We start from the raw sequence: 13,832 nt of genomic DNA on the forward strand, positions 1-13,832 counted from the left end.
TAGGGCGAGATGTAGCCTACAGTGCTGTGATGTCAGCTCCACAGTGACAGTATTACAGTATTACATCCCACTGCTGCTGAAGGGGAGACAGGACATGTGTCAGGCTTTTTTGACAGCTCTGACTGCTGCGGAGAGGGGAGGGTTTGACACACCAAGAACAAACTGCACTGAAGAGAGAAATCTATTAGAGCTGTGCAGAGTCATGAATCTCGTGAAATGGTCTCCATCAAATGCAAGGAAGAAAAGGATATGAATGAAAAATAACAGGCATCAACAGGAAATGATCATCCAATATCCTCACTGTACCCTATACCGTTGGTTCTCAAAGTGGGGTCTGGGGAACCCCAGGGGTCCTTAAGGGGGTACCAGCCGGGGGTCCCCTGCAAAATTGGTTAATATGCGTCACAATCATTTTAACCATATTTTATATTTTGGCTATTCAAAAATAGCAGATATACAAGCTTGTGTATGAGCTTGTATACACAATGCTTATTTTTGAAAAATCACTGGCACAAAATATTTTTGAGATGGGGGGTCCGCAGCCAAATACATATCATTTTGGGGGTCCTTGACATGAAAAAGTTTGAGAACCACTGCCCTATACCAGCGTGAAGAGCTGCAGAAGGCAGAGGAAGTGTGGCACAGACAAATCGCCATCTTGCTGTCCAGGGAAGAGCATGGGACATTTCAATATGATCACCAGTTTCTCCCAAGTTACATTTTATTCTCAGTCATTACATAGTAAATGGTCCATTTATATAGCACCTTTATCCAAGGTGCTTTACAATGTGCATAACATTCGCCCATTCACACACCGATGGCAGAGGAAACCATGCAAGGCACCAACCTGCTCATCCGGAGCAATTAGGGATCCAGTGTCTTGCTCAAGGACACTTTGACACTAACTCTGGGGGAGCCCGGGTTGGAACTGGGAACCTTCCGTTTCCCATGGGGCCGCTCTACCTCCTGAGCCACTGCTGCCCCATAGTGGCATGGCTTGCCAATGCATTCAGACCCCTCCCACATGACTCATTCATAAAATGAGGCATGTAGCTTTTGTAAATGTAATATTTTAATCAAAGCCATAACGCTCAAACTACTGTAGCCTACAAGGGTAAATTAAGGTAAAGTAACTGAAAAATAAGCATTCACATCCATGAACTTTGCACAAACTTGTGCCAGCCTACAGCTATGCAAGCATAAAATATATTTTTTTTACCCTTGAAAAGCTCTGATCGAGAAGTTTATTTCAGCATGCGGAAAGCTTTGAAGATGACTGACTAGGCATTCCCCCCAAAAAACACACAATTAAATATGACAGAAGTGGAGCTGTTGAAAGGGCAAATGCAGTGATGAAAACATTCAACAAAAAATATTTGACTGAATTCAGTGGATGAGATTTTTTGGTTGACAAAAAGTCTAACCCGTTGATAAACAAATCCTGGTGTATATACAGTAGGTTTAATAACGTATCATGCACAGAGTAGAGCAGTGCGATGAACGATAAGGTTGTGCGTTTATCGAATAAAAACAGATTTAATCATAGCATTATTGTTTTCATTCATTCACTTGCCCTTTCTTCAACTACTTTCAATTCCTCCTCTTCGTGTGCTGCAAAATCTCTATTAAATTGAACTGCTGTTTTGAAATCGCATGACATCAACTAAACAAGACCATGGCATGAGTGCAGAATTGATATGTCTGCACATTAGGCACAGAATAGTTTTTGTTATGTTCAAAGTGGGTAAAACGACAATGAAACACATTTGTTTCAAATCCGTTTTTTCAAATGCACATGACGAGCACATGAGCATGATTATTCAGTGAACTACTGTATATCCTAACATTGAAACCCTTTTCAGATGCACTGCTAATCTTATTAAACATCTTACTTGTGACACAGTAGAACACTCAATGACAGTATGAATAAACTGTTTTTCAAAGTCTACTGTAGTATTTAAAAAGTAAACGCAAGTCAACAAAAGTTGCAATATCGAATCCGAAAATGTACATCGCAATACTTGCAAAACATCAAATCAACACCTAAAAATCTATATATCGTCAAGTCAAGTCAGTCAAGTGTATTAGTAAAGCCCTAAATCACAGTTTCAGTCTGAATGGGGTCCCTGCAGATTCCCGTCCCTACCAATTAACCTTTATTCCAGTTTTTCAAGATGGTCTCTGCTGCATCAAGAGTGCTGTCTTGCTGTTAAGAGACAGAAAAAAACACTGATAAGTCAACAGAACTAACCTGTGTTCCTCAAGAAAATAATAATTACACTGGGTCAGCATTATTATTATGTCATTATGGGGCAGTGCTACTGTACGTTTACCTTTATGAAGCAGAAGCGAATGTATTTCTCAAACTGCTTCTTGGAATCTTCTCCACAGAACGCTGTGACTGGAATGGCTGCCAGTTTCTACCAGGAATACATATTACAGTAAGTAAAGCAGCAGTGAAGAGATAAAACTGACTCCTAAAACCAAAAAGGCCTAACATCTACAGAATGTCAATGAACTGAACTTAGTGCTGCCCCTTACCTTTTCTTTGATCATCCACTTCACAAACTTGTAATCGTAAGCCTCATCATCTCCCATATGCGACAGATCCTGATCTAAAATCAAAAGAGATATTTGGAATTCAATGTGTTTGTCGTTTTTGTTTGTTTGTTTGTTTTTTTGTTTTGTTTTTTGTGGGGGCGGGGGTATTTCCATTTGATTTTCATGACAAGACGAAGATATAGTACTATATTACGTGTAAATATTTGTGCTCTTGTGGTCCGATGGGTGTTTTGTTTTATTTGCAAGAGAGGCAAACAACATTTTGCTACTAACATACGTCTTACTGGAAGGCTCATCAAAGGCTGTCTCAATTTTGCTTTTCTGCAGAATTCTTAGGTGTTTAAGAAATACTAAATCAACTGGACACAACCAGATCACCCGTTCACAGTTGTCCAAAATCTCCACCTACAATTGCCCACATTGGTTTTATTTTGTGAGTGTTGTCTGTTTTGTTTTGTTTTATGTTGTTTATATCTTACTCAACTTATCCTTTTTCTTACTGATATTAGTCTATCCTGTTAATTACTTTCTTCACTGTTTGGAGATACTCTGTTTATTTGCTTATTTGCTTCAGTAAATGTCTGTACTACCTATGAGTATGTAAAAGAACAAAAACGAATAAACAAAACGTTTAAAAAAAAAAAATTGCCCACATTGGTCTGGAAGTGCAATGACTCACTGAGAACGGTGACATCCACGATCATGAAGTAACCTCCCTCTGGGATGATGGGATTCATACCAGACTCTCGCAGGATGGCAGCCATGCGGTCTCTCTTGCCCTCCAGTTCCGTTGCCAGTGAGGTGAAATAGCACTCAGGCTGACCCATAAGCTCATAGTCTCTGAGCAAACCTTGTGCCACAGCCTCCTGCACAATACAAACCATAGCCAGTGAGACTTTACTAGTAGTTGGCTTCTTCTCTGAGACACAGAGAGTACTTGAGGATACAAGGCTGGGACAATGCATTTTAGGAATTGATCAATCGGGACAAAATTATCAATACATATACTTTTATTATTATAATTACATTTTACTTTATCTATCTTTACCAACCATAGCGATGGTTATATATCATATATCATATGATATATCAAATGCTTCAGTTTACAACAGTGACAAAAACAAGGAAATGCACCTACTAAGCTTTCACCAAAACTAAAATCTAAACTAACAGTTTAACTAAGCTAAAATAAGACAGAAATGTCTAGAAATATTTTAAGTACAAATATGGAGCACCGCAGAAAGAGCATGTCAGACTTTAAAATAACAATTTAGTGATAGAAAATGAAAGCAGCCCAACAGCCACTTGTAATGTCTGCAAAACTGTCAAGCATATTATATCTAAATTGGAATGGTTTTACTTTTCTTATCCACTGTGCAGCTGTATATAATCTAGCAACATATAAATGTTGGATGGTGACTAGTATCGGCAGATTATCAATATTAAATGACACAGACCAGGATCAGAGGGAAAATAAGCTTGGTTGAGACATCACTAAACCTTACTAATGCATGGGGAAATATTTTACATAATGTTACGGTCTAATCTGTTGATTAGATCAGATTAGATTAGACCCCTATGGATTAAAGATATTAAGGGCTTATATCGTAGATGCATTTTAGATTCCTGTCTGGTTTATTGGTGTTCTGGCATTTCATAATAGATTAAGTGAGCAGTATTAGTTTAGTCCATGTGATACAATTTCAGAGTCGCAAGCAAGGAGCTGTTTGAATAGGAAGGAGAGGTCATTGGCAGCAGAATGGCCCTGAGGCATACAGAGAACCAAGGTGCCGTGCCAGTAAAGCCATGGGACGATGTTAGGTACTCACGCTTGCATTGTATCTGTGTTTGGAAATGCCAAACGTGAGTAAATATGTTTGTGTACAATCAGATGCTGAGTATCATCCCTACAATCTAGCTGTTGGTTGTACCATGAATCAGTTCACAAGACAAACTAGAACAGCACCAGAAGACCCTAGATACTGCAGTTATCGATAATCATTGATAAATCAATAAGCCTAAATAAATGTTGCTAGTCAAGTGGGAGAGTCGGTAGAGTTGGTAGTTACCTGTAAAGGTGTAGAACAGGTATACAGAGTGTTCTGCATGACAGTTTGAAGATGCTTTATCAGGTGCTCTGGCCCTACTGACCAGCCGAGCTGAGAGACACACATTTCAGAAAATTACTGACTTGATTATTAGAAATAATAATAATCATAATAATAATAATAAATCTTCATACCTTCCAGCCTGTAACACTGAATGTTTTGCCAGCACTGCTGATTGTGATCGTTCTATCCCACATTCCTGGCAGAGTGGCTATTAAGAACAAATAAAACAAAAGTAACCAATAATACATACATAAAATGCAAATAATGCACAAAAATAAGTTGCAAGACATTCTGATTGTTCATTTACTGATAGTTTTGAGGAACATTTTATTGCACTTTTTTCATTTTATATCAATATGTTGGGTATTTTCATGAAGCCTCCAACAGGGCGCGCACCCGCGCACACACACACACACGCGTACAATAATACATAACTGATCGTGCAGCGCTATCGCCAGTACTTCTGAAAATGTACCTATTTTGATATGTTGGTGTCCCTTGTAGATGAGCCACTCATACACCTCATCGCTGAAGCATAGTGTGTCATGTTTAATACACAGGTCAGCAATCACCTGCAGCTCATCTCTGGTGAATATCTGAAATAGAATAACTGTTGTCAAAGAAATTCTGTATTTGGGTACTCAGAAAACAGAATGACACAATAAGGCAAAGACAATAGTTCAGATTTCAAAGTATGAGAGATTATTAGTAAAAGCAGACTTAAAGGGGCTACACCATGAATTTCATTTTTTTTTAGGTTTTTAGTATTTTTTGGGCTCCCCAGTGTCTCTTGTACCCCAAAAAATATATTTTTTTAACATTCAGTCATTCATGCTCATTTCATGGATTTCCTGAATGGGCGTGTCTTAACAGGCCAGTTCAGAATGGCTGTGCAAGTGATGTCACTTGCACTGATTTTGCATTGACGATGGCCAGACAGAATTGCTCAGTAGCTCCCCCCTGCCCAATAGGACGTTTTGGTATTGCAGCTGAAAAAGCTTGGAATGACAGACAGTCAGATTGTGAGAAAAAATATCTGGATGTTTTTCAGGCTTACAACCTGTTTAAAACGTATTAGGGGGCAATATTTATATCTAACTATATAAATGGCGAGCGACTTCCGCACCCTAGGTGCGACACCCCACAGCTCTGTTATCGAATAAACAACGCACCGCCAGACCACATGTCACCAACTGACTCGCCATGGCGGCCGCGCTGAATTTACGCGTCGCGTAGGGGACCTCTCATTGCTCACTACACCTTTTCCACCGCGCAACATAATTAATTCTACTCACCAAATGTCGGACAAAACGGAAGGGGAGGCAGCTTCGTACCGTTTACCGTGCACACCACCGACACCGCACGGCGACGGGTTTCGCCGAAACAACACGAGCGGCCGCCATTGCACTCTGCCCATGTCCTCCACAACAGCACACACACAGCTCCTTTGCTTCAACCTCCCCCCCCTTCTTACGTACCTCCTTTGTTCCACCCAGGCCGTTACTTTCACTTCACTCATGTCTCGATCACAATATGTCCGTCCTTCACGTTCCATGTTCATCCCAAACACAAAAACAAACAGCCACAGCACAGCACGCTGCCCACGGTAATCTGCTAAACAAACCTGGCAAGGTTCATGACACCACAGGACTCGACAGTGATGTCATCATTATGCAACCCGGAAGTACAAATACCAAGGATAGGTCAGTGATGTCAGTCGGGTTGCCAAGTTTGCTGCCAGGTTTTAAAAAACAAGCGACAGAAACAAGCAAACCCTGCATGAAAAAAAAAAAAACTGCCGAAGGGGTCCGCCATGTTCCAGGGGGGTCCCCGGGGGTCCCAACACTCACAGGGGTCGGCGGACCACCAGGGGGTCCGCGGACCACCAAAGTAACAATCACTATTAACATTTTTTTTTTTTTTTTTTTTCCTTTTGGACACTTTTACTCCGGCGATTTGGATACCCCAATATACACGCACCCACGCTGGGCCCCGTGCGCGGCTGGGGTTGAGGGGGGCGTAGCCCCCCGAAACTCTAGTATAATATATATTTTTTTAATTCATGGTGTAGCCCCTTTAAATTTACAATGCAATGTAAATGTCTGACCCAAGCATATCTTGTGGATCTACAGTTTACATACTGAGCTACACCCTATACTTGACATCAATGCCTTCTCACATGGTCATACTGTAAACCTCACACAACTCATTTTAGCACCCATCTCTATTGACAACAACACATGGCAGCAACATATGGCCACAACTTTATGTGCCTAGGTCACAGGTCACTAAACACAAAGTTTACTTCTCCAAAATTACACTGGGTGAATGCATGAATGAAGGACACAAGCACACATAAATAGAGAGTTCTCTAAATGATAAAATAACTTGTTCAGAAAACCTTAACATTGTTAAACAGCTGGATGAGCTTTGTAAAAGAAAAACTGTTTTCATAAGAATTGTGACGCTAACATACCTTTCCGATTGGATTGTTGGGGGTGTTGATGATAATGGCTTTTGTCCTAGAGTTGAATTTACTGGCTAGCTCATCTGGGTCAAGAACCCAGTCAGCACTTGATATGTCTTTCCCTTTGTCAGACTTCTAATAGATAAAAGACAATCAGAAAAAAACATCTTTAGTGAATATAGAGTTGTATGTTCCCTGGAGCTGCTAACCAACTTACGCCAGCACAACAGGAATAGTAACTGTGAGTTTATGTACTACTAGATAAATAAACAAAAGCAACAGCATTAGCTATGACTCACAAGGCGCATCGGTATCAACACAGGAGTAGCCCCGGCCATCCGCACCATGGGTACATAGCAGTCGAAGAAAGGTTCGACTATAATGACCTTGAGGAAGAGATTGACAGTAGGCAGCAGATAAGTTTGTTTATGCGCATGTCCGAGTCCTGATAAAAATGCAATGAAACCAACAATAAATAAAATGCATATCAGTCACATCAGCAAACGTCCTTGAGAGAGGTTTGCATGTCCTACTAATAGAGAAAATCTCCTTACCTCATCTCCCTCTTCCACCAGGCCTTGCATGGTACTAAATAAGGAACCATAGCCGCCTACTGTGACCAGTATTTCTTTGAGAGGATCAATCGCATGACCGTAGACTTTCCCATAAACCTGAGAAAGGGCCTTCACCAAAGATGGATGCCCCTATTCATTGAAAGGGTGAAGAAATAACAGGAGTAATGGAAATTACGTTTCACCACCAACGCAGTCGCACTGCTATATCTAGAAGGTATGTGTGGCCTGCTCTGCTGAAATCAATTGAATTCTGCAGATGTTCATTAGCCAATTAAGCCCTGTATAATTTGTTGTACGATAAATAACGAAAATAGCCGATCTGCAAGCTCAGAACATGTCACATTGCGACACGTTACGAGATTGTAGATCTTTACACTTTTTGAAAAAGGTTGTGCCTATAATGACATGCCCAAAATAGTAGATAAATGTTCACATATAGTGTTGAAGCTTGTAAATGTATAGATAGGGTGACATGCCAGAACACAGACGTATGCCAATTTTGAAACCTTTGTAGCTCAGCGTGTGTGAATCAGTCTTACAAAGCCTCTTGTGTACTGATTCATCCTGTCCTCCGATGCAGCCTTGGCTAGTGCCTCTGTGACATAGGAAGGTGGAGGGATATCTGGGAAGCCTTGGCCAAGATTTACAACAGATGGGTCTGCTGCCAATGACGTGAAGGCCACCCTGGAAAGACAATGACACAAACCACCATGTGTGGAGCACACAGGAACACAGGCCTATGTTTGTGATCAATATCATTATTTAAAAAGCACCTCACAGGTAGATATGATATCTGTAATACCAGGGCTGGTCAAAAGTACTGCTCACACCTCACATCTGGCTTTGGAACACAAAGCCATCCTACTATAAAGTGAACAAAACTCTGTCAAGTCTGTCAGTCTATCCTTGTGCATTTTCCCAACTCTGGGCTCAATGGCCATGTGCAAGGATATGCAGGGAGTTTTCACGTTTCCCTTATTTACATTGTTTATTTTTGGCAAAGGCAATGTGATCAGTAGTCACGGGTGCGGACCCATAGTTCAACAACGATCAAACACTCTAAACTCAAGACAAAGTTGCAGAAAAGAAGATCAAATTAATCAAATTAAAGTTGGCATAATTTGGTCGGAACTCCAAATTACAGGTGATAATGATAAATGTTTAGACTTCCACTTACCAAACATTCTTGTCCAGTCCTTCAATTCGTTTGGCGGGTTTATGCCGTGATGCCATTGTATGCTGTGTGTGAACACCAAAGACAATTAGTCATCATGAGTGATTTTTATTTTAAACAATTCAATGTGGTTTTAGGGTCAATTTCTAGATTTTAAACATCAGAATCTGTTCTAATATAGAGTGTTATGTATGTGCTCTCTGCCTCTAACTCGAGACAAGAAGGCCTTGAGATGGCTAGTTGTTGCAATTGTGCATGTTTTTTGGGTACAGTGCAGTTTGAAGCAGTGCAGACCGATGGCACTTTAGTCATAGATATCAATATCAGGAAATTTACTGAAATTGTTTCTGACAGAACAAAAACCACCTACTGTAGGAAAACTTGTAATCTATTACATATTTAGGACATATTTAAATTTAAAGGCTCTCAGACATGTTCATCATTTTATTTGTCTTATCTTGTACTCATAATACTGTAGGTTACAATGACATGTATGTATGCATTGTAATCAATATTTAATAGCAAATGAACATGTACAATCACATTTCCATATAAACAGGTGGCCCTGGACCTTGATGTGTAGGTATTTCAACTAATTAAAGGTTTCATGACATTCAGTTTTACAACACATTAAAAGTCTTTGTCATGGTCCTTCAAAGGTGTATAAAAGGTTTTAACTGAAAATTCCACTCTAGTGAGCCATTGCAGGTGTTTTGCTCTCACATTTCTAAAGCCTTTTCAACTGCAATGAAAAAATAAATATTTGCCGGTGGGTGTCGCTGTTGAGGGATTTTGCCTGTTAATCATCACCTCTGCTAAAATTCAATGTTTGGGCATGCCAGGTGAAGACAACCATATTGTCAAAACGTTGCATTTTAACCTAGTTAAAAAAGTTTAAAAAAAACTATTTTAACCTAGTTAAAATATAATTTATTTTTGCAGCAATTAAGTTCTATTGAGATGTTGATGCATGTTTTGGAATAATAGGTTTTGTTTTTTTGTAAGTACAATTGTACTTACTTGTGAAGTAGAAAACCTGCTTGTACAGTTCACATGCACCGAAGCAACCTGGTAGAGCCTCCGGACTGTCCGTGTTATATTCATGCTGTACAAAATATATTAAAAGTTGTATTAAAATTCTGGATGTTTTCATTTATTGTTTGAATGTTGTCAGACTAGGCTGCACTGTCCGTATATTTACAGTGTACTGCCATAGGTGATAATGAAAATTCTGACCAGTAAGAAATAATGTTCAGTATCGTTAGATAATGTCTTTCATTCATCATTGGAAGCAGCGTCTGACCACACTTTGGGGCAAATAGCCACCAATATACGTCATGCACTTTCACCAGTAAAACCCTAGCCCTACAATATCTGTGATCTTACATACATTTCATGTATTCCAAATACACAGTCATAGAACGCTCTGGCCGACGCGCTGTGTAGCTCACGATTTGCGCAGCGTCACTGCTCTAAACTCGTCTGTACTCACCCAATAATTAATTCCTAAGACTTGGAGTCAGACATTGTCCTTTTCTCTTTTTTTTTGTTTCATATCCATTTGAAAATTCTGCCAGAAAACGTGTGTTTAGTGAAATATCTCCACTTTTCCACGAGCTGCACACGGACAACTTTCTGTACGGGCGAGGGGTCTGGAATGAGTGCAGGACTGAATATATCTAAACTTCCTTTGGGAAGCACAAATGTTTGGGGCACACAATTGGCAGGTGGTGTGATTCATGTGAGCTTTGTTAGTTTATGGCGTGATGCATTAGCCTGCACCAATCACAACGCACCTGTCAATTGTGTGCCCCATTCGTTTGTGCTTCCCTGGGTCAATTTGTGATCACGTTTGTGGTGATCAGAGGAAGTTTTGATAAATTCGGTCCCTCACTCAAGTCTGGCCCCTATAGCCCGTACAGAAAGTCGTCCGTATGCAGCTCGTGGAAAAGTCGAGATATTTGACTAAACACACGTTTTCTGGCAGAACTTTCAAATGATATGAAACTAGAGGACAATATCTGACTCCAAGTCTTAGGAATTAATTATTGGGTGAGTACAGACGGAGTTTAGAAGTTTGACGCCGCGCAAATCGTGAGCTACACAGCGCGTCGGCCAGAGCGTTCTATGACTGTCTATTTGAAATACATGAAATGTATGTAAGATGACAGACATTCTAGGGCTAGTAAAACCCGTAATTCTCCGTACATGTACAACACAAACGCGCTTCGGAGTTTTTGTGCAATGTATTAGTGTTTTGAGCGCGTCCGGTGAAAGCCGGTATTACACTCAATGTAAACAGGAAGTAAACGAGGAGGGAAAATGGCGTTCGGCCACAGACGGGATTAAAACACTTCTTTATTGAAAACATATGGACTAATACACTGCACAAAGACTCCGAAGCGCGAGTTAACATTTGTGGCAACCGGGTAAGCACATTATATATTTGTTTTGTACATGTACGGAGAAGTACGGGCTTGACTGGTGAAAGTGCAGGACGCACTGGTGGTGGGGTGCTAGCCAAGAAACACTATCGTAGATACTTAAGTAAAAGTCAAACTCGATAAAATACATCTATGATAGTTTTGATCCAAGGGCGGCTTGTAGTACTGCAACAAACTCCGAATTAACACGACGTGATAATCATTGCAGATGAGGAATCCAACAGCCAAATGACCCCAGCCATAAATAATAGTGTAGTGTAGCAGCACTGATAGCACTCTCTCTATCGTTTCGTTTGCTAGCACACGCTATGCTAAATGCTTTAGCCCTAGATAGCGAAATCTCTCTGTTTTTTTAACACTCCGTGATGAGAGTATTATATCTACTGTATGCCAGCAGTTGAGTTGGTAAACACATACCATGCAGTGGAGTGGAAAGCGTGGGGCAGCGGGTTGCGTGTGTTCTTGTACCGACTGTACTGGCTTTCTTGAAAGACACCAGTGTTGCCAAATATTGCGAGAGAAATAAGCAACCGTTCTAAGAAAACAAGCCCAAAAGAAGCAACTATGACTACATGAGCCCTTTAATTGAAAATAGCCGATCTACAAGCTCACAACGCGTCGCGATGTGAGCTTGTAGATCTGCTATTCCAAAAATGATGGGGGAAAAAAATTGAAAATATTTTTGACAACACAAATCTTGAATGGGGGTCCCTGGAGTGGCATATTAATTTGAGGGTCCTTTCCTTGACATGATGTTTGAGAACCACGGGTTTAAACAACATTAGGAAACAAGCCCAAATAAGCCACTACACTTTAGAAACAAGGCCAAAAACCCGCAACCACCAATATAATTTACAAGCAACTTTACATTAAAAAAATCCCAAAGTCGCTTATAATAAGAAGACATGGCAACACTGTACACATCCTGCAGACACTCGTATGAATCCGTAGTCCCCTCCTACAGTCCTGTCCAATCACATTGGGGACGCTGCGGACGCATGACATGTTATGATTGTCAGGGTACCACGTGCTGCGTCCTCGCAGTGCATTGCATTCTGATCAATCTAACATTATGATTGATGACACAAGCTAGAAAAGGAATCCTGTAAATAATTTTAGATACAGGCTTGGTGGGCACTAGGCACATCTGGCCACCTCGATGTAAAATTGGCTATTTTGTCCAAAATGAAAAATGGGTCCTAAGTTATGTAAAGTAGTAAGTACATGATGTGAACATGCACAGTGCATCATTATCAGACTAAATGTTATCCTCCAACTTCTTGTTTATGCCCCCAAATGACTCGATATACAGGTTTTGTAGCTATTGTAGAAATATTAGACCTTAATTGTTGAATGTTTAAGCATGTTCACATCATGTGTACTTTTACTTACTTAAACATTTTTGGACAAAATAGCCAATTTAACACTGAGGTGTCCAGATATCAGTAGTGCCCACCTATCCTGTTACAATAATATTATATTATCCTAGAAAAAACATGATGTGTGAAAATACATTTAGTTTGAGTAAATATAGCATTTCAGAGGAATGTATGTACTTTTAGAAGTTTTATTTTTATTTTGCATTACTGTTTCAGTAGTCTGTAACATTACATGTACAAAAATGTTACAATTACAGTTCTAATTTGGTATTGAGTATCAACTTTCATGTTTAATGATAAATAAAAAATACATTGAATAGATAAAGAATTTGATCTTTAAGAGTATGAGAGAAGTTGAACTATCTGAAAGATAGAAGACAACAATGATAGAGGGAAAAACCAGGGTCCCATGTCCAAGGGACTCAATTCTTAGAACTTCTTGAAGTTCATTTAGAAAGCATTTTTAAATGTTTTTTTCCACAGCACTGGCCAGCTGTTTGTGGACAAAACCAGCCTAAACACACTGCACTTCCATAAACACACGCACGCACGCACGCACGCACGCACACACACACACTTCGGTGGGCCATCAATGCTTTTCATGCAGATCCCAGACTTTTTGCATTTCCATGCCAATCAATCAAAAGTGTGGATGCACTTAACATATTGGTTGTTCTTCCTTGACACCTTGTGGCAGCAACCAATCTGTCAAGTTTCAATTTGACAGCACAAAAGATAAATGCAGCCACACTGTTTGCATCAATATTATCGTACATCGAGCAGATATGCCTGTAGTCAGCACATTTCATGCAAAGGGGGTCTGCAAACTAAACTGAACTGGAAAGTCTGTGACTCCATAATTTGAGCTACAGTATATTCAGTATATTAAGGCCATGCTCACTGTTTGCTGGCAATAGGCTGATCTGCAGAGGACACCAAGCTGTTTAGAAATGGGTCACCAACTTCAATGTCAGCAGAAATTAATGATATGCCTACAGCACCTGAACATTTTGGGAGGTTGTGGTTTGGTGATGTGCAATCTGGGAACCCATCGGCAAAAAAAAGAAGACACTTTTTTTTTAGCTGAATCTATCTTGAGAGATTAGGTGATGTGTAACTG

At 40.1% G+C, this 13,832-nt stretch overlaps 1 protein-coding gene across 1 annotated transcript; it reads right to left on the minus strand.

Annotated features, from left to right (window-relative positions):
- Positions 1-714: 714 nt before the first annotated feature.
- On the minus strand, positions 715-11,828 carry LOC311051974 (kynurenine--oxoglutarate transaminase 3-like). Its single transcript, XM_084066714.1, has 14 exons — positions 11,751-11,828; positions 9,910-9,994; positions 8,893-8,954; positions 8,255-8,399; positions 7,695-7,844; positions 7,440-7,526; positions 7,150-7,275; positions 5,149-5,269; positions 4,805-4,881; positions 4,632-4,721; positions 3,242-3,428; positions 2,542-2,615; positions 2,334-2,420; positions 715-2,206 (listed from the first exon to the last, which is right to left on the minus strand). Exons 2-14 carry the CDS (start codon positions 9,991-9,993, stop codon positions 2,150-2,152), a joined length of 1,347 nt encoding a protein of 448 aa, XP_083922840.1. The 5' UTR covers position 9,994; positions 11,751-11,828; the 3' UTR covers positions 715-2,149.
- Positions 11,829-13,832: the final 2,004 nt, after the last annotated feature.

The sequence above is a fragment of the Gymnoscopelus microlampas genome (genome assembly GCF_963454915.1).
Source record: "Gymnoscopelus microlampas genome assembly, chromosome: 9".
Lineage (NCBI taxonomy): Eukaryota > Metazoa > Chordata > Actinopteri > Myctophiformes > Myctophidae > Gymnoscopelus > Gymnoscopelus microlampas.